This window comes from Centrocercus urophasianus, unplaced genomic scaffold, assembly GCF_019232065.1.
Source record: "Centrocercus urophasianus isolate 14NV4802_14NV808 unplaced genomic scaffold, USGS_Curo_1.0 seq_12, whole genome shotgun sequence".
Classification (NCBI taxonomy): Eukaryota; Metazoa; Chordata; class Aves; order Galliformes; family Phasianidae; genus Centrocercus; species Centrocercus urophasianus.
Window position 1 is genome coordinate 50193450 of NW_024884364.1, and position 19315 is coordinate 50212764.

At 35.4% G+C, this 19315-nt stretch overlaps 1 protein-coding gene across 6 annotated transcripts in view; it reads right to left on the reverse strand.

Annotated features, from left to right (window-relative positions):
- Nucleotides 1-19315, reverse strand: part of LOC122155673 (steryl-sulfatase-like) — a 99955-nt gene that overhangs the window by 66516 nt on the left and 14124 nt on the right. For 5 of the 6 annotated variants that reach the window (XM_042809733.1, XM_042809735.1, XM_042809734.1 and 2 more), the window contains 4 exons: nt 13274-13426; nt 11993-12114; nt 9497-9619; nt 3574-3997 (listed from right to left, as the gene is read on the reverse strand). In XM_042809733.1, coding sequence (XP_042665667.1) covers nt 3574-3997; nt 9497-9619; nt 11993-12114; nt 13274-13426 — 822 coding nt within the window. The remainder of the gene's footprint in view (nt 1-3573; nt 3998-9496; nt 9620-11992; nt 12115-13273; nt 13427-19315) is intronic. The other variant, XM_042809736.1, reaches the window with a different exon arrangement.

Below are 19315 nucleotides of genomic sequence, written 5' to 3' on the forward strand. Positions count from 1 at the left end.
TCCATCCTAAAGTACTAAATTTTCAAGCTACAGATTCTATAGTGGTGAAAGTATTCACAGCAGCTATGAAAGTAGACATACCTACCTTTGCCTGAAAATCATATGATGAATGGCTTTGGGTTGGAAGAGACCCTAAAGTTCATCCAGTTTCATGCCCCCTGCTATGGGTAGGGTTGCCACCCAGATCAGGCTGCTCAGTTCCCCATCTAACCTGGCCTTGAACACCTCTAGGGATGGGGCATTCATATTTTCTTTGGGCAGCTAGTGCCCATGCCTCACCACCCTCTGAGTAAAATCATCCATCTGAACAGCTCATCTAAATTTCATCTTTTTCTGTTTAAAACCATTCTCCTTTGTCCTAAAACTATCAGACCATGTAAAAAGTCACTTTCCACCTTGTTTATAAGCTCCTTTTAAGAACTGGAAGGTCACAGTGAAGGCTCCCCAGAGCTTTCTGATCTCCAGGCTGAACAAGTTCAGGTCCCTCAGCCCTTCTTCAAAGGAGAAGTTTCCAGATCTCTGACAATCTTCATTGCACTCCTCAGGAAACACTTCAACAGTTCCATGTCTTTCTTGTGCTTCATGTCTATTGAGCTAGACAAACACTGTGCTTTATTAAAATCTTGATTTCAGTACAACATGCCAACTGCCTAATATTAACACCTAGTGACACATGGAAAAATTCCAAACAAGTCTGCTAGAGTAGATGAAAATAAACCTAGATATGTGACAGTCTTTCAAGCACTGAAATAGAATAGATAAGTAGTTTAAAAAAAATAATAATAACTACTATCACAAATTTTCAACATTATGGCTATGTAATTTATGACTGGAAAAAAAAATCTGCATGAAAATTTCTGAATATCATCTTTACTATTAAAACAAAATACCACCTTCACCTTAAAAACAAAATGTTATTAATTGTCATCAGCTATCTGAATTTGTTAGGAGAGAGATTCTGTAACATAGAGTGATACTTCTGTCTTACTGGTTTCTAAGATATTAAAAAAAGGTCTGGCATTTTCTAATTTGGATTGTCTGTGCCACTGGTTATCTATTAAAGGATATGCTGAAAAGACATGAGTGACAACCACACTGAACTTAAAATGAAATAATTAGCATCCATTTGACTTTCAGATATGCTGTAATGTCTAGAGAATATTTTGATATGTTTAAAATATATACATGCACTTGCTCTTGGGGAAAAGTAAAATTAGAACTAACATACAGTGAGTTGACCTGCCCACTTACAATTACAGTGAGCAATTAAATTTATATTTGTTTGCATACATCAGATCTTTCATATGAAATTGTACATATTCTTCTGAAGTGTTATTTCCAAGTTCAATATTGTATTTACTCTTTCTCTGTACCTATGAGCAAATAAAAGAGTAATAAACATATACAAGACCAAGGAAGAAAAAATACTGTCACCCTTCCAAAAAACAGAGTGAAGAAGAGTAAGCATAACAATGCATAGCTATTCTGTGAGCAAATTCTAAGGATTGAAAAATATCAAAACTGATGAGTAGATATAGATAGACAGATAGATAGTCAGATAGATAGACAGATAGATAGACAGATAGACAGACAGATAGACAGACAGATAGACAGATAGATAGACAGATAGAAAGAAGTCATAAAGTTGACAGTATGATAGACATAATTAGAAAAGAGAATAATTTCAAGAAAATCCACTGCCTGAACTCTGAAGAGCTTACAAAAACAGGTAATAGGTATAATAAACTTACATAGATGAAATATCTATTTTATGTTATGTGTTGTCTTTTTTATGCACATAACTACATATATATATATATACACATACAAAATTGCATGCGTACACGTCTGCTGTGAAAACCCTTTTGTTTCTTGATTGCCATTCCACTACAAATGGCCAAAGTCAGTAGATAAGTTACAAAAGCAATGGTCTGTGGATACACTGACATGATGTCAAAACTAGTGTGTGAAAGCAAATATTGATTTTGTTGCTCACAATATTATATTGGGCAGATCAGTTCAGTGTACATACTCACACTTTTTCCCAGGAGCAAGTATTATGGCCATATAACTTACATATGAAATCACAACAGGGCACAATTAAGATTGCTTGGGTGCTCTAATGGCTTCACAACACCCTAATATGTTGGGATATATTTTTTTAATTTAGCTTTGACTCTAAAGTGTCTGGTTTATAATTCTCAATACAATTGCAGAATTCCTGTAATGAAGATTATTGTAAATTACTAATATATGCTATTAACCTTCACTTCAATTTTAAATAACTGTTGTCCAGAAATGACTCTGAGAATGGAGGCCAAGTGCTAGCTGATGAAAAGCCTCAACCTCCAGCTGAGTCAACAGAGCTGTGCTGACACAGACCATATTTTGTTTAGCCAGCTTTAAACTTTGACTAAGTTATGCTTTGTGTGCATTATGAGAATGAATAAATAGTGTTACCACTTTTTTAGCATTCATTCTCAATCCAGAATTTACCTGTTTTGAAACTATCATTTTACTGACAATATGTTGAAAGCAATGTATAATTCAGAGATCTTCAAAACACTGTGAATTACTACAGCAAATTAATAGACTTATACAAAAAGGCAGAATCTCCCTACATATATATACAAAAAGAGACATTTCAAACCACCAAAACCTTGGTCACTAACTCTCAAAAACTTCCACAGGTGTGTACATGTGTTCTCGCGCGCATTTATAATAAACAAGTATTACATTGTTAAACTAATTAGAATCCAAATGAGAAAATACATTTATCTATCACCATTAACCAGAGGAAATAATGATGCTTTAGTTTAATTTTGTTTACTCATGAGAGTTAAAGAAATCTGACTTAAAAGATGTTTTCTTTTTGGCGTTGTGAGCAGAGCTAGCCAAATCAAATATTTATAATGAATGAAATGACAGAAAAATTGCAGTAGATAAAGACTTTAGATAGGCATTTTTTTTGCTAGCAATATTGCTGGCTACCACATCCCGTCATTAAGTTCATAAAAATTACCCATTGATTCTTTGGTTTAAGATTGCATTCAGCAATGATATCACGTGAATATATTCATAGTTACTACTGGGTGCAGTTTTCATCATTTAATGGATGCACCAAAACAATGATGAGGAGCAGTTTCTCATTCCAGAAAACTTATAAAGTACAACTCCACATTTTGCTTTCATACAACTAAGTCACATTACAAAATGCTTTTCATATTTTTGGTTACCTGAAATTCCGAATAATGAAAGTTCTAAAAAGTGTTAGAAGTTTAATATATATATATTTAAACATTTTTATTCTGAAATAAATAAACATAAAAAGTTTGTAGTTTTTATAGAGAAATTAATGACATACTGTTGGGAAAAAAAAAAAAAAAAAAGAGATTAAGACAAAGTAGAAAGTGGTGGCTTTCCTCTACACATGCATACACTTTGTTGTAAAACTGTCACTTGACAGTGATTAACTTCAGTCGTGCTTTAAAGAAAAAAATGATAATCTACCTTTTAGGAAGCAATGTCATTGTAAATTGCCATCATTAACTCAAACCACCGCTAGAAACCTACCTTTCTATAAACCGTACAGCTTCTGTTGTCAGCCTCTGAGTAAGATTCTCATAGGATAATGGCTGCTGGATTATCTGATGGTCCCTCATTAAAAAGCAGTTCAGGTGTCGGAAATGATAAAAGAAAAAAATCAAAACTGCAAGTGAAATACAGGTTATTAACAGACAGATGCCTAGTGCTTGGAAAGGTACTTTGAAGAAGCCAATATAATGCACTATTGCCAATGAGACCACGGTGACTCCAAGGATTTGGATTAGGATGACAAGGTACCTCTGAACCCCTTTTAAAAACACGCTGCCTTGGCCAGGCTTGCAGTCTCTAAGGTTGGTCACAGTAAGCCCATAAAAGTAATCAAATCCATGACTGAGGGGGTGGTGACAGAAGTCATTGTTGCTTTCACAGTTCATCCCAAGATGCCACTTTCCTACAAAGAGAGGAGAACAGTAAGTACTTTTGTAGTTAAATAATCAAACTTACATTGTGAGCTATTTCCAAATATGAAACTGTCACTACCTGATACTGCCCCAGCATTTATTGTGTGGATCCCTATTTCCTATATAACTCTCTTTACACATTCATCAAATAATTTGTTTCATATCTGTTCCTCTTTTTAGCTGGAATTAGTTTGGTACCGCTCTTGAAGGAGACCATTAAATTCTGAGTGGGCCAGCAGGTCACTGAAGAGCAGAAGAGCTCTAACACATATTCAGCTTTGAAAATGAAGCCTTTGTGCATGTGTAGTTAAGTCATAGAATAAAAATAACACTGGTTTGTAGTGGCTGCTGCTTTCTGAGAAAGAAAGAATGCAGAGTTACTTAATACGTTATCTGGCAAATCACTCATATTTGACTACTTAAAGAAAATAGAAAAAGACAGTAGCAGGAAATAAAAATAATGAAATTACTAAAGCATTTATTATTTAAATAATTACCAATTCTCTGAAATTGCATTATCCCTCACTATATATATATTTTATATGGATATATGAAAAGTAACTCATAATTAGCAAATTGCTACAAAATACTACAGCTCACATCAGTTTGTTTGAGTAGGAGATTATTCTAATTCTGCAGTAAAGTTGGACACAGACACAAAGAAATAATGGAAATAATGAATCTGATTTGCATTATAGTGATATAATCTATTTTGTGCTGATTAAAGTAAGTATTTAGATAATTCTATGACTCGAGGATAACACGTTATCATATTCTTTGGCATTGCTTAGCACAATGGATCCAACTGTTTGGTAGCTTTTATTTAAATTCCAATGCAAAATGAAGAAAACTTAAATAAGCCTCTAACCATACATTAACATTAGAGCAATGCTCTTTGGTATCACCAACAAAATGTTGAATATTTGACAAAACTTTCAGTGTCACCTTTGATAAAATAAATGGCAATTTATATTGCTGGGCCAAACCTAGCTCAAACAAATTTGAAATATTTTGTTGTAAACATTTGTGGGTACGCTTAGTAGAAAATACATGAAAGGAATAAAGCATACAAAGACATCTCCCCTTTCTCTTACCACCTCAGCAAAAGACATTACATATCTGCAAGAAAGAATCCTGATTGCAGGCAGAGCATCTCCCACGTTTGGCAGACATGAATGAGGGGAATGCAGTATGAAAGAGCACGAAGATGAGGATCAGTTCTGATATTTTGAAACAATACATAGCAAGCAGGTTTAGTGTCATTACTTCTTCATAAATAGCTGAACTATGGTATGAAATTGGAATGACATTTGTTGAAGTGAAGGAAAATACCATAGTAATCTTTAGTCTAATTGAATGTTCTAAATCTCCTACATACCTAGATGATCTTTGATTAGAAATACTTCTGTGTATTAGAGAAGCAGTTAGAAATGCATTTTCAGGTATGCTTAACATGGCAGTGAAATGGAAGCCTTCTACAACTTTCTTGCATCACATCAAGATTTTTACCACTTTTTATTGTGATAGGCTTCTACATCTAGCAGACATACTGATGCACTGCTTTCCATGGACAGAATGGCTATAGTATCTCCTTTCACTTGACCCAGCAAACATTGTGACCAAAATCAGAAAAGTTTTACTGAATTTTCAGACAGTAGAAATGGTACAATAAAGGATTATCAAAGACTACAAGTCTAAATTTCATTGCCAGTGACCAAAGGCATAGTCTTTGAAAATAAATGTTTCAATTTTTTCTCTCTGAGAAATAATTTTCAAGCCCAATATGTAGCAAATTCACCATCAAACCATCCTCATAAAGCCAGATAAATGAAATAAATATACTGGCTTATAATCATGAATATACAATAATCTTAAAGTTTAATTTTTTTAATTTCCTGCTTACATTTGTTAAACTGAAAACATCTATAAACAGATGTAAAAAATATAAGGAACTCAAATAAATCATATATACTTCAAGGTGATTTATTATGATAAATAAATACAATTGTTTAAACTGTGGCAATAAAACTAGACATTGCAAGCCAGAAGAGAAGAATCTTGCAATAAAACATTAAGGACAGTGTAAAACTTAGCAGCAGTTTTCTAGCAAGCTCAACAAATTCTTCTACAACCAAGATGAACTTGGGCTTTAGAAAATATTTGTTTGAAGCAACTGAAACCATACATAGCAAGCATACAAAGCAAGCTGGCAAGGCAAAGGAACTGCATAGGTTCTAATTATACCAGCAACTGTGACTGAAAGACAAAATTGTCATTTTTAAAAGGCTGATGAAACAGAGTGCTTTGATAGGGTTTGCACTACTCTCAAAAATAAGTGATGGTTAGGTACACGATTATTTTATTTTTTTTTTCCTTCTTTAGTTTATCATTGCTTGTGATGATGTTTTTTTGCAAAAGTAAAGTTTCACAGTTTGGACCAGCCAAGCTTCATACAAATTTCAGCAGATTCTACCAAGCTTCTGAGTGAAATTTATGTTGTTAATTCTTCATAATGAGTTCTTTGATAGTTTGAAACCTAGTTTTTTTCATTATCCTTTTACCACAACTAAAATTTTTGCAGTGCAAAAGCAATGCAATGAAAGACAAGTGGATGTCAAAAGGAAGTCCAATATAGCTAAAAAATTCCATTTTGAACTCAGATTTCAGATCTTGGAATGCTGGGTAGGCTGTAGCAATACATGTTTTCCTTTGCTTTTCCTTCAGACAGCTGAAAAGAGAGCAATCTGAAGGTTGCATTATATATGCTGATGTATTTCCTTTGTATCATTTTCTGATCCACAGATAAAAGGTAAGATACAAAATGCAGACCAAGAAGCAAATAAAAAAATTTTATATGCTCCAAGAAATGTAATTATATGAAATACATAGTAATTATGATAATATGAAATATTTGTGCGTATGTTATCAAGACTGCAACATTGTCATTGGATCACAGAATCACAGAATCACAAGGTTGGAAAGGACCTACAAGATCATCTAGCCCAACTGCCCTTCTAGCACCATTACTACCCAGTAGGCCACATATCATAGCTCATGATCCAGAAGCCTTTTGAACACTGTCAGGGACAGTGACCTCCCTGAGCGGCCATTCCAGTGCCTGACCACTCTTTGAGAGAATAAGTTTTTCCTTACGTCTAATCTAAATCTTCCCTGGTACAACTTTTGGCCATTTTCTCAGGTCCTATTTGTTGCCTGGAAGAAGAGGCCAAAACCCTCCTAATCACAACTTCCCTTCAGGAAGTTATAGAGTGCCACGAGATCTCCCCTGAACCTCCTCTTCTCTAAAAGTAGTTATAAACTCTTCTGTTAAAAACAGTTCCATTAATTCTACTGCATAGACTCAGACTTTTATTTCTCACTAATGTGATGATGCGTTCAAATATTGCAATATATCATTCTGGACTAAAGGTACAAATTCCTCTTTATAAATTAGTATTTCTAACTTTGGAGATAATCTACATAACTGTATTTTAAACTCCTTAGAATGCTAGACAATGCACTTGTATGGGAACTGCTGAATCATGGCCTGAATCTCTGATTGATCACCTGAAGAGAGCAATGAGTCAGCCCTAGGAGCACAGGTGAAGGCAATTCACCTGTGATGCCAGAAGGGGTGGAGCCTGGCTCCACTTCTCGTAGACCCATTTAAGAGCTGACTAGCAGCAGGGAAGGATCTCCAGAAAGAGATGCTTCCTTTGGAGTTTTACAGTGAGCCCAGGACAAGGATAAGCACTCTATTTTCTTTTTGGTATAATAACCTGCTTAGCCAAACTGTCTTGTTTATTTCATAATTATGACACCTGTATATTCATTGATTGTACAGCACTGAATAATAGTCGTAAGGGAAAGCTGATGTTTAGTAAAGTGTAGTTGAGTAGAGCTGTAGGAAAAACAATATCAATGTATTTATAGCAGTAGCTAAAACAATACTGATCTACCTGAAGTGCATTTTTTTAGGTTATAAGTAGCTATTTCCCACAAAATATCAACCGTTCTTGCTACTATTTACAATCCTTAACTGGTGAAATATTAGAGATTCAATGTATCTAAGTTTTTTAAGGAAAAACTTAGTTTCATTGCAGATCTTCTGAATTATGGTATGGGTATGGTAATATTACATCTTATGGTTTCATAGCTATCATTCAGGTTGCTTGGAAGAATTGTTCAGTAAGCTTCATGGAGATAACTTCTGGAAATGTAAGAGGCAAGCTGTCATGTTACAGCGAAACTAGTTAAAAAAAGAACATTAACTAGGTCAACTCCAAAAAAAAAATGCTTTGCGTTACAGTGCTTGTCACAAACATAAAAATGATTTTTTTGCAGTATTCTTTAATTGAATATGGAGTTAACTCCAATATGAATATGACAAATTATTAATGGATTTTTCCTCCAGCGTTCAAATATACCTGTGCTAAATATATTTATGGTAGGGCTTCTTGTTATTCTGTTTTTGGTCCAGCAGAACATGAAGGTATTTTATACTTTCTAAGACTGACATGCAGATAAGGGGGACTCTTCAAGTTAGGGACATCAGTACTGAATGATCTATGTTATACAGATATTTCTAAAAAGGTTGTATGAATTACTAGCCTTGCTAAAGTCAGATTTTTAAACAAGAAATAATTCCCAAATTATAAGCTTATGTTACATTTGGATGCATTCATCTTCCAAAAGAATGTAGCAACATTGGTGCATGATGTTCTCCAAACAACCATTTCCTTGAAATTCTAGTGAAGAAAAGCACAGTGTGTAGCATTAGTAGTATTTCATAGAAATAAGATAAACTGTAATCAATGTAGAAAAAATCAATGGCAAAACTAGAAAAAAAAATAAAACACTTCACATAATTTAAAGTGAACTTTTGTGATATTAATTCCAATTCTGTTTAATGGGAATTTAGTGGGATTCCTTTTACCCATCAATACATATTTGTTCATCACTGGATATTATGCTTCATTTAGTTGTTTGAACATTCTGTGAAATACAAGAGAAACATTGTTTTTGTTCACTAAACATCTACCATATCTTGAGATTACCTATAAATAAGAAGAAAATACAGACAGCCCAACTAGAACACTATTTTATGAATATCCAAAAACTGGTGAAATGAAATGGAACACACCTCTGTGATGACTTTTGTACTCTGGAATCCTTCATCGTCTCTACTTGTATTGAAATATAGTTTATTTATACCAAAAGCTTTTCAAGACTGATTGATTTTCAGTTTATTCACCATGTTAATTTTTGTATATTGCAAATGAAACTGCAATTGTACAAGAAAATTAGACATACTTACATGATTTGTGTTTCACATATGCATGGGAATGTGCTCAGCTTTTTGTTGGAAAAAAAAAATCATTATCGTGCTGTGAAGACTCTTAATACAGACCCCTAATAATCTACATACAAAACTAAGGTTCTTTTATTCAAAAGAATGAAAAAAATGCTACATACTTATGCAATCTTACCTATTAGAGCTGTTGTATAACCTCTTTGCTTCAGGAGTTTGGAAAATGTTATTTCTTCAGAAGGAAGTCCACCAGAAGAAGCAGAAAATAGGAAGACACCAACTCGTGAAAAAGCAGCCATTCCTGAATACAGTGAGAATGAATGAGACTTAGATAACACGGTGAAACAGTTTTCATTCATTATTTCTGAACTTCTTGAACTTCTGATTTTTTTCTTGAAGTAGTATCATATAAATGACATATTACCAGCAGTCATTATGAAACACAAGTGGCAGATACTGTCATCTGTTGTCATCTGTTCAGCTGATTTTTTTTCCTGTATTTTTACCAGAAAATGGTAAGTGGAGTAAATGGAAATTCTGTTGCTGTGAACGTGGGGTCAGCCACGTTCAGTCACACAAAGAGCTGCAAGACCTGTAAGTATTCTAAGATAAAACATAACTTGAAGAAGTTGAGCTTGAATAATTTATTTTTCTTGAACATGGGGAAGGAATGGAGTTGAGGACACTTTCCAAGTTCTTCTCCCAAATCTTCCACTTTCCTTAGACGTGGTTTTCTTCATGACTTCAAGGTAATTTGAAAGAAGGCAGTAAATGCAGGGCAATTTTTCAGCATAAATATCATTAGGTCAAAAAAGCGCAAGAGAGCCTGACTAGAGAGCCTGACTAGAGAGCCTGACTAGAGAGCCTGACTAGAGAGCCTGACTAGAGAGCCTGACTAGAGAGCCTGACTAGAGAGCCTGACTAGAGAGCCTGACTAGAAACAGTGTCTAGAGCACTCAGTTTTGGTGGGAGAAAATCAGTGCCCCAATAGCCTGGACACACGACTGACTTCCAGCTTGAGAGTATCAAAGCAACATCAGTCATCAGCTAGTAAGACAACATCTAAATAAGTCACAGTAATCTCTATGCACTGAGAGTCTGAAAACACTAACTTGAGTTTATAAGCTACTCTCAGGATGATGAACTAGAGAGCTCAGGTTCATTAAAATTAGATCACTAGGATTCCAGATGAGAGTTGGCTCAGAGTACAGACAGACAGAACACAGGATATCTATGCAAATCTGTGCAGATGTATCTTCAGGAAGTTTGAATTATGCAACTTGGATGATTGCAGTGCCAAAATTACATGAGTGATCTAGACAACCAGAATCTTCCCTCAGGTATTCATTGTGGTTCGAAGAGAAAAAGGCTTGTTAGACCAGTTTATTAAAGTGATCTCTGTCTTCCAAATGCTGACTTCAGATTTTCACCTTGCACAGCAACATCAGTTTTAGTGATTGATGGTTTAGGTGTTTTTAGTTGTCTATACACATCTGTATTTCATTTCAAGGTGCATTTTGGTCTCTCTTAACTGAAATCCATATAATTCCTTTAAGTTATCAGAAACAAATTATAAAACTATGATTTTATTTTCGTCAGTATCTTTCTCTGAGTTTGTGTCTAATCAAATAATATATTTTGAAATATAAAACTCCTAGAGATGCAGAGAAAAATTACTTTTTCAAAACTGTGATTCTAGCTTTTTCTATAACAATTTTCTACTAATTCTTTACTAGTATTCCAGAGTAGCCTATATTTAACAATTTCATAATTTTGTTAAGACAGAGTTCAATTTTTGCATGCACATGGAAGTTATTAGGTGTAACTGAGAACAGGCCATTTAAGAACAAAAATCAGTTCAAATGCTAATTTTTCTGAAGAACAAGGTCTATAATGGAAACTGACCTCTGGCTTTACCTACAGTAAATATTAATAGCAATATAACTGTGATAGGTATATAAAATTTTCCTTTGCAGCTGAATGTAATGGAAATTTAGCAAGTTACATTAGCTGGCACTTTTGCAGAAGCTCGTTACATGATTTGAATGAACATGAATGTATCAAGTAGGCTCCAGAGTCTTGCTTTGCTTTCATTCCCAGAAGCAAGGACAGGATGTTTTATCACTAATGAACAAGTGATCTGATTAATGTATAATGATTCCTGCTAAAAATTATGTTGAGAGAATGTTAAAATTGCATGCCTAAGCACAGAGGAGATCAGTCTCAGCACACTAAAATAAACAGGTTCTCAGATTGTCTTTAGATTTGAAATAAGAAAAGTTATATGCATTCATAGGATACCTAACACTGTGTATGGCAAGATATGAAAGAAAAGATATGAAACAACTGAAGAGGTGAACAGCTTACAGTTTTGGACAGTGGAGGAAGTCGAAGTTTGGCTGCTCCTGCCATTAAACAACCATAGCTCAATCTTTTCTCAGTGTTTTTAAAAATATTTAACTCAATAAAAAGCTTTATATTGTGTGAACTCTTTGGCAGTGAGAAAATCTACCATCTACAGAAGGTTTCAAATGTTGCCCAACTCTTCAAAGCTTGATTAGACACTGAAACGAGTACCTAACCTGGCAAACACATGAGGAAAAAGGCAGAGCAAAAATGCACAGTTTACTGCAAATAAAATAATATATATATAAATGAAATATTTTAATTTTACCTGATCTGATAGGGTATCTCCCTGTCAGGAAAGCTGCCCTGCTTGGAGTACACAGTGGTGATGCAGCTAAATGCTGAGTAAGTGTCACTCCTTCTTTTGCTAGCCTGTCAATATTAGGTGTTCTTAAAAAAAAAAAAAAACAATAATAATAATTAAAAAATAGAAAAGAGTATACAGATAAGATTATTTAAAAATGAGCGTGGTGAGATTAAGATTTTGTATTAGACTCCATGTTATTAATGTTCACAGTTTGACTCTAATGTTAGCTACAGGAGCTAACATCCAACCTTCCATATCTGCTTGAGAACCTTGTCATCATGCAGACAAAAGTTGGCTGCTACAGGAGTAAAGCCTGTGCCTTCAGTTCTACAACGAGAATATTAGAAATGAGAACTGGCCACGAGCTACTGTGTGTTCTGGTACATCACTAACCTACAAGATTAATGACTATAACCTCAAGAAACAGTAATCCTTCCATATAAAAGTTCAAATTTAGTCAGAAATATTAATTTTCCAATCTGCAGCATCATATTTGATGACATCATCTATGATAACAAGAAATCTTTTCATACTCCAGAGATGAAATTCTGAATTGTCATAACACAGAATACACATATTTGAGCTGTTCTGGTTCTCAGGAGTGACAAATATGACAGGAATGGCCCAGCAGGCACTAAGGTGCAGCAGGAGGGCAGGAGGTGCTCCAAGATGGAGCAGCACTGCAGCGCAGAAGAGGGGTAGCGGTGGGGCAGGAGGGCTGTGGGAGCTGCCACCCATAGGGACTGTGAGGGGCAGTGCCTGAAGGTTTCCTCAATACACAGCTGTGTTGGGGCAGTGCTGGGAGAGCTGCAGCCCGTGGGAAGCCTATATGGGATCAGTTTGGGAAGGACAACATTTTGTAATCTGTTAGTAGTTGGAAAAAAATAGATTAATTTATTTTGCACTGAGTCTGTTTTGCCTGTGATGATATTTGGTGAATGATCTCCCTCTCTTTATCTCATTCCATGAACAGTGCAGTGCAGTGCAGAGTAGCCCATCAAAGTTCTTTGCTCAATTCTCTGTTTATGTTTCAACTTTTTGTTTGGATAAATACATTAGCTAATGATGTAATGAATATAAGGTTGAATATTCTATTCTACAGAAAGGTTATTACTTTTTCAACATATAAAAAACATAATACAACCTGGGTTTTTTTGTTGTTGTTTTCATTCATTTTTAATTGATAAATTCTTAGAAAAGGCTAAACAGAAAGCTATGACTCCTGCAGATGTATAATTGTACCTTAAAGTTCTGTTCCCATAACATCCCAGGTCTCCAATACCAAGATCATCAGCTATCAGTAAAACGACATTGGGATTTGAAACACTGTAGGTATTGACACTGTTTATGGCACACTGGAAAATCATTAAAAATAAAAGAAGTCCCATCTTCTTCCTGGTATATAAGAACAAGAGAAAAAGGTAAGAGATAAAGACTTAAAAAAAAAAAAAATAATAATAATTCTAATATTATTGCCTTGGATTCAATAGTAAAAGTTTTTTTTTTTGTTGTTTGTTTGTTTGTTTTGCTTAAGAGATTTTTTGCACTGTTTTCTCTCCAATATTTTTTTAAATTAAAAATGCATCTTTTGTTAAACAATAGTCATTCCTTCCAAGCGTTTACTGAGTTTTTAAATAAAAACAAATAAGCAGTTAGAATCTTTACGACAGTATATTTATGTATACAGAAGTGCTACAGAGAAATAAACCATTACATTTAGGAACATAAAATTTGAAATATTTTAGAATCAAAATTTCAAATGTACATTGCAAAAAAATCAATTCTGCTACTGAGGTGAGTGAATAGTTCTTCAGCAAAGGAAAATTCTATTTAGACACAGGATAAAATAACATGGCAAAGGAGATAAAAATATGCACTGCAAAATTATTGAACAACATGTTTAAGAAAAAAAATTCACAAATCATGGCCTATAGCAAAACTGTGTAAATGTATTTTTTACATACAATAATGTTCTATAAAAATAGCTCATGCTTTATCCAACTTCAAACAGGAAGAGTAATGGAATGTACACATTGCTACATTGAATGCTATGAATACTATTTTACCTACATAGGGATCCATTTAAACTGACTGTGCTCTGGCTGAATTTGAGCAACACTAGGCTTTGATGGACAGTGCCAAGTACATTCAGCAAAAGAGAACACAGACTTTTTCTTTTACCCCTAGTGATACTTCCATCTTTTCTGGATTTGGCAACCTTTTTTCAAACACAGTTGAGATACGGCTCCCATCTACACACCTGCTTATGCTGGGACAAAAAGGAAAATGGAGGACACCTGGCAGGTTCCACTGAGGTAGAAATTTTGAAAGCGAAACAGTAGGAAAAAGAACCAGGAACAAAGATTTCCAGAGAGAATGTGGACAGCAGGTTAAGAAAGGAAAGGTTGTAAATCTGTGTGTTATGGTAGATAAAAGCAAATGGAGAGAACATAAAGAAGTCAGAACTGCAAAAAAGTTTGTACAAAGGGACTAAACATCAAGGGAGAGCAATTCATAAATCACTGAGGTGTGGTGGGCAAAAGCATCCATAAGCACCCAGTAGTCACAACTGGTAGAACTTGTTCTGACTTGAATAAAAATCCAGGAAGGAAATTAGAGACCCACCTGAAATAAGAGCTGTGGGTTGAAATGAGGAGAAACAGTAGAGAGTTTAAGAAACAGGAAGAGACAGTATGACGGTGGACAGGCAGATAAACTGAGGAAAAAAGGGTGAGAGAATTGGGACTATGTGGGATAAAAGAGCTGAGCAGCTACAGTTATGGAAGATGAAGGGAATTCTGTGATTCTGTGATCTGTGTGAAATGGTTGGGAAGAAGAGCCTCCACAGATAAGACTTGATCAGTTACAAGTGGTGTTTCCCAGGGGTCAGAACTGAGGCCTGTGCTGTTTATTATCTTTACTGACACCCTGGACAAGGGGATTGAATGCACCCTCAGTTACTTTGCAGATGACAATGAGGTAGGAGGACGTGTTGATCTGCCTGGAGGTAGAATAGCCCTACAGAGGGGTTTTGACTGGCTGGGTAGCTGGGCTAAAGCCAGAGGGATTAAGTTCAATAAGACCAACTGCCAAGTCCTTCACTTTGACCACAGCAATCCCAGGCAACAGGCTTGGAGCAGAGTAGCTGGAAGACTGTGCAGACGAAATGGATTTGAGGGTGTTGGTCAACGCTCAGCTAAACGTGAGCCAGCAGTGTGCCCAGGTGGCCAAGAAGACGAGTGGCATTCTAGCTTGTGTCAGAAATAGTGTTGCCAGCAGAAAAGCGGAGTACAGGACCCTCTGTACTCAGCACTTGTGAGGACACATTAATGTTGCATCCTTTATGTCATATTACCTCCAAAAGATAAATAAAATAATATCCTTTTGGCTTGATCCTAATAGTACTTCATTTAGATAAACAAAATTTACTTTGCATTTGCAACAGACTAAAATCATGCAAAAATTCAATTATGACATCCTAACTAGTAACTTAGTCTCAGCAATAAGATTGCTTCATTTTTTTGAACATTATTTACATAGATGAAAATCTGTATTTAAGTTATTAAAAGTTCCTTATTGTAAGACAGAAATTTCACATAAAATAAGCTTAGAAAACACAAGAAAAGACAAATATTTCTTGTTCAGCCATGATTATCTGCTGGGTCTGAATCAAATCTAGACAAAGCCACAAAGCCTCTGTCAGACATAAGTTCAATTTAAGTATCTTCTTAAAATGATCTCTCTAAAATTTACTAGTTTAATCCCAACAACATAACAGAATTTAACAGCAGTATTGTTAAATAATAAACCATTTTTTTCTTTGTAGTAAATCATATCATGAATGGAAGATAAGATTTTATTTTTTAATGTAGTGATATTTCCATCAGTTTTATTTAAAACAAACAAAAAAAACCCCTTCAAACTGTATGATTAGATATGTATATTAGTTCTATGATTAATGTTCAGTAACATTCCTTCTGCCAGACAAATACTCATTAGGAATTTAGTTCTGAATGTGGTCTGGCCAGTAGTGAAATAAAGGAGTACCACAGGTAGTCATCTGACCTATCTGTCAGAGGCCCACCATCCTGAGAGATTTAAAAAAAAAAAAAAAAAAAAAAAAAAAAAAAAAAAAGGTAAATCATGATTAACTGTTATTAATAATAACAGTATAATTAGTACTAATAATATCATGTCATTTCCCAGGGAGGTGTTCTAAAGCGCTAAAAGAAATCTTCCAGATTCAGTAATTGCACATTAAGATGTATATGCATATATGCATATATGAAGAATGCATCTCTGCTCAGTCTTTGCAGTTAGAAGAATTTTAGGTCAGTGTTTTACGTCAGCATGTGTTTTGTGTTTAGCTTAAAGACATAGTAACAGTACCACTAGATTTTGATGGAAAGGAAAGGTAAGAGAGATGAGAAAGTTTCTTCTCTGATATCTATAGTACCTCACTTCAGAAAATATTAAATAATAATGCTGAACTGTGCAAAAATGTTGACATATGCAAGTATTAACATGTTTTCTATGTATATGCCCATTAGAATAAGATCTTTACAGTGTTACATTAAACAATGTAATATGACACTTCCTGACATATTTGAGGGCTTAGCTTAAATTCATCCATGATATCTAGCTTAATTAATATTTTTTGAAATCCGTTGAGTCAGATTTTTGTTATAGACCAAAGTAGATAATGTGTGAAGTGGATGTTTCAAGAGGCCAAATTGAAGAGAGGAAGAAATTGTATGACAAAAAATGTCTCTTTTGAGTTACTCAATGGCATCCTCTGGAGTATGTCAAGATCAAAGCTTTGGATTGCATAACATAATATTATTGCTTTTCCCACTACCTAAAACAGCTTTTCTAGTCAAAGTAGTTTACTACAGAGATTGCTGTGAAACAGCCAGTAAATTTTTCCTTGCTATGTAAGGCTAACAAGTAACACATAAATAATATGATCCAGTATGTTATGCTCTTTCCAAAAGGATGTTCCACTTAAAGAAAACAGAAATTGTATTTGCATAAATTTGTTCTCAAAATGTGAGATTATTATTTTTAAAACGGCTCTATTGTTACTTATGCCTTCATTATGACAGCACTCAAGGACTCTCAATACAACTGTGTCAGAGTCAACAACTGAAAAAAAGGCTTCCTTCATTCATTCTGTGGGTAATTTTACCCACAGAGGAGCTAAAAGCCTATATGGCTTTTATCAACTAAGCAGTCATGGTGCAAACCAATCCATCTGAATTTTATTCATCTTAAAGTTATGCATTTAGCCTGAGTTAATTATCTAGGCATCCTCTCTAATTAGTAGGAAGAGACAAACATATTAAGAGAATGATTCAACTCTTCTTAAGACTGATACAATGAAATGCTGAAAGTAATGTTCATTATCTTTTTCCAGAGAAGGAAGAGAGCCTAAAGACCTAATTTAGACGACGTGTATATAAAAGGAATAAAGATACATGAGATGTATCCCAACTTGATTATGGATTGTCTGTGTGTGCTCAGCATACAATAGGAGCAAAAAATAAAAAGTTTTTCGTAGTACACAACCAATGTACTTTTCCATTAGTATGATGTGTTCTACTAACGGTACTAGTTTAACAGCTTATAACTTTATGTAATACCAGTGACACCTGGGAACTAGGGACAATTCTTAATGAGTTTTAGCTGCAAAATTTTTCTTCATGAGATGCACATAGCAATTTATCCTTTCCAGATTGTAAGGCAATCCTATGAATATTCTGTCCCAAGTCCCCTACTGTTTCATTATTCTTAATTAAAAAAATAAATAAATACAATTGTTTACGTCCAACTGCAAAGAGTGTTTTATAGGAGTATTGGTAATTCATTCTATGAATAAATTCAGCTATAGCCAACCCTGTATTTAGGTTACATTCACAAGTGTAATCAGACAAATAAACTTTATCTCTGACAGACTTTTGACAGAATAGAAATTGCATTCCCTGCTGCTATCTGAGCCAGATGATATTTCAAGAGAGCTGTTGTCAGAGGCGACCAGCTGACTGATTGTGAGTGCAGTTTGATTGTGGTTCACAGCTTCTTCCCTGCTGCCTTCTTCCCTAAGGGCTACAGAGACACTGGGAAACCAAAGCAGCACAGGACCAGCCAGCCATTGCTAGGGCCTATTACCTCCTTTCAGGCTAGAACTTATTACTTTCCCACAGAAAAATAAAGCACTTAAAGATTCTGACATGGCAGGAACCAGTCCGTGATTGTGTCTGGGTACTGTCTGGCAACTCACATGGAAAAGTCATGCACCTTCCCAAAGGCCCAAATATCATGTCTCCCTGTCTCTCATCACACATGGCAGATATTCTGGTCACATGCTTGTCCTCACAAGTAAAGAGTAGGAGAAAAGAGAGTAGCAGTACACCTATCACTGAATCACAGAATGGCTCAGGCTGCAAGGGACCTCAAGGATCTTGAATCTCCAACCCCCCTCACCACAGGCAGGGCCACCAACCTCCACATTTAATACTAGACCAGGCTGCCCAGGGCCCCATCCAGCCTGGCCTTGAACACCTCCAGGGATAGGGCATTCACAACCTCTCTGTGCAGCCTCTTCCAGCACCTCACCACTCTCTCTGTACAGAAATTCCCCCTGACATCCAACTTAAATCTTCCCTCACTCAACTTAAAACCATTTCCCCTTGTCCTGCAGTTCTCAACCCTTTCAAAGAGTTGATTCCCCTCCTGTTGGTAGGCTCCCTTTAAGTACTAAAAGGCTGCAATGAGGTCACCCCACAGCCTTCTTTTCTCCAGGCTGAACTAGCCCAGATCCCTCAGCCTGTCTTTGTATTATTATATGAGGTATATGCATATATGGGTGTTTTGTTGGTGAAAAGTATCCTGTAACCAATTCTCACGTTTGTTTGCTTTGCAATCTGTCCCACTGCAAAGACTGAGCACTGCTGTATTAGAATGTACATATACAAATTGAGAGGAAATTTCTGTGCCTATGGGACCAAATCGCAGGGGCTCAAAAGATACAAAATAATAGCTTTTTATTTTTCCTTTCTCTTCACAGAATCACAGAATTGTAGGGGTTGGAAGGGACCTCCAAAGATCATCGAGTCCAACCCCCCTGCCAAAGCAGGTTCCCTACAGCAGGTCACACAGGTAGGCATCCAGGCAGGTCTTGAACATCTCCAGAGAAGGAGACTCCACCACCTCCCTGGGCAGCCTGTTCCAGTGCTCCGTCACCTCACTGTAAAGAAGTTCTTGCGCATGTTTGTGCGGAACTTC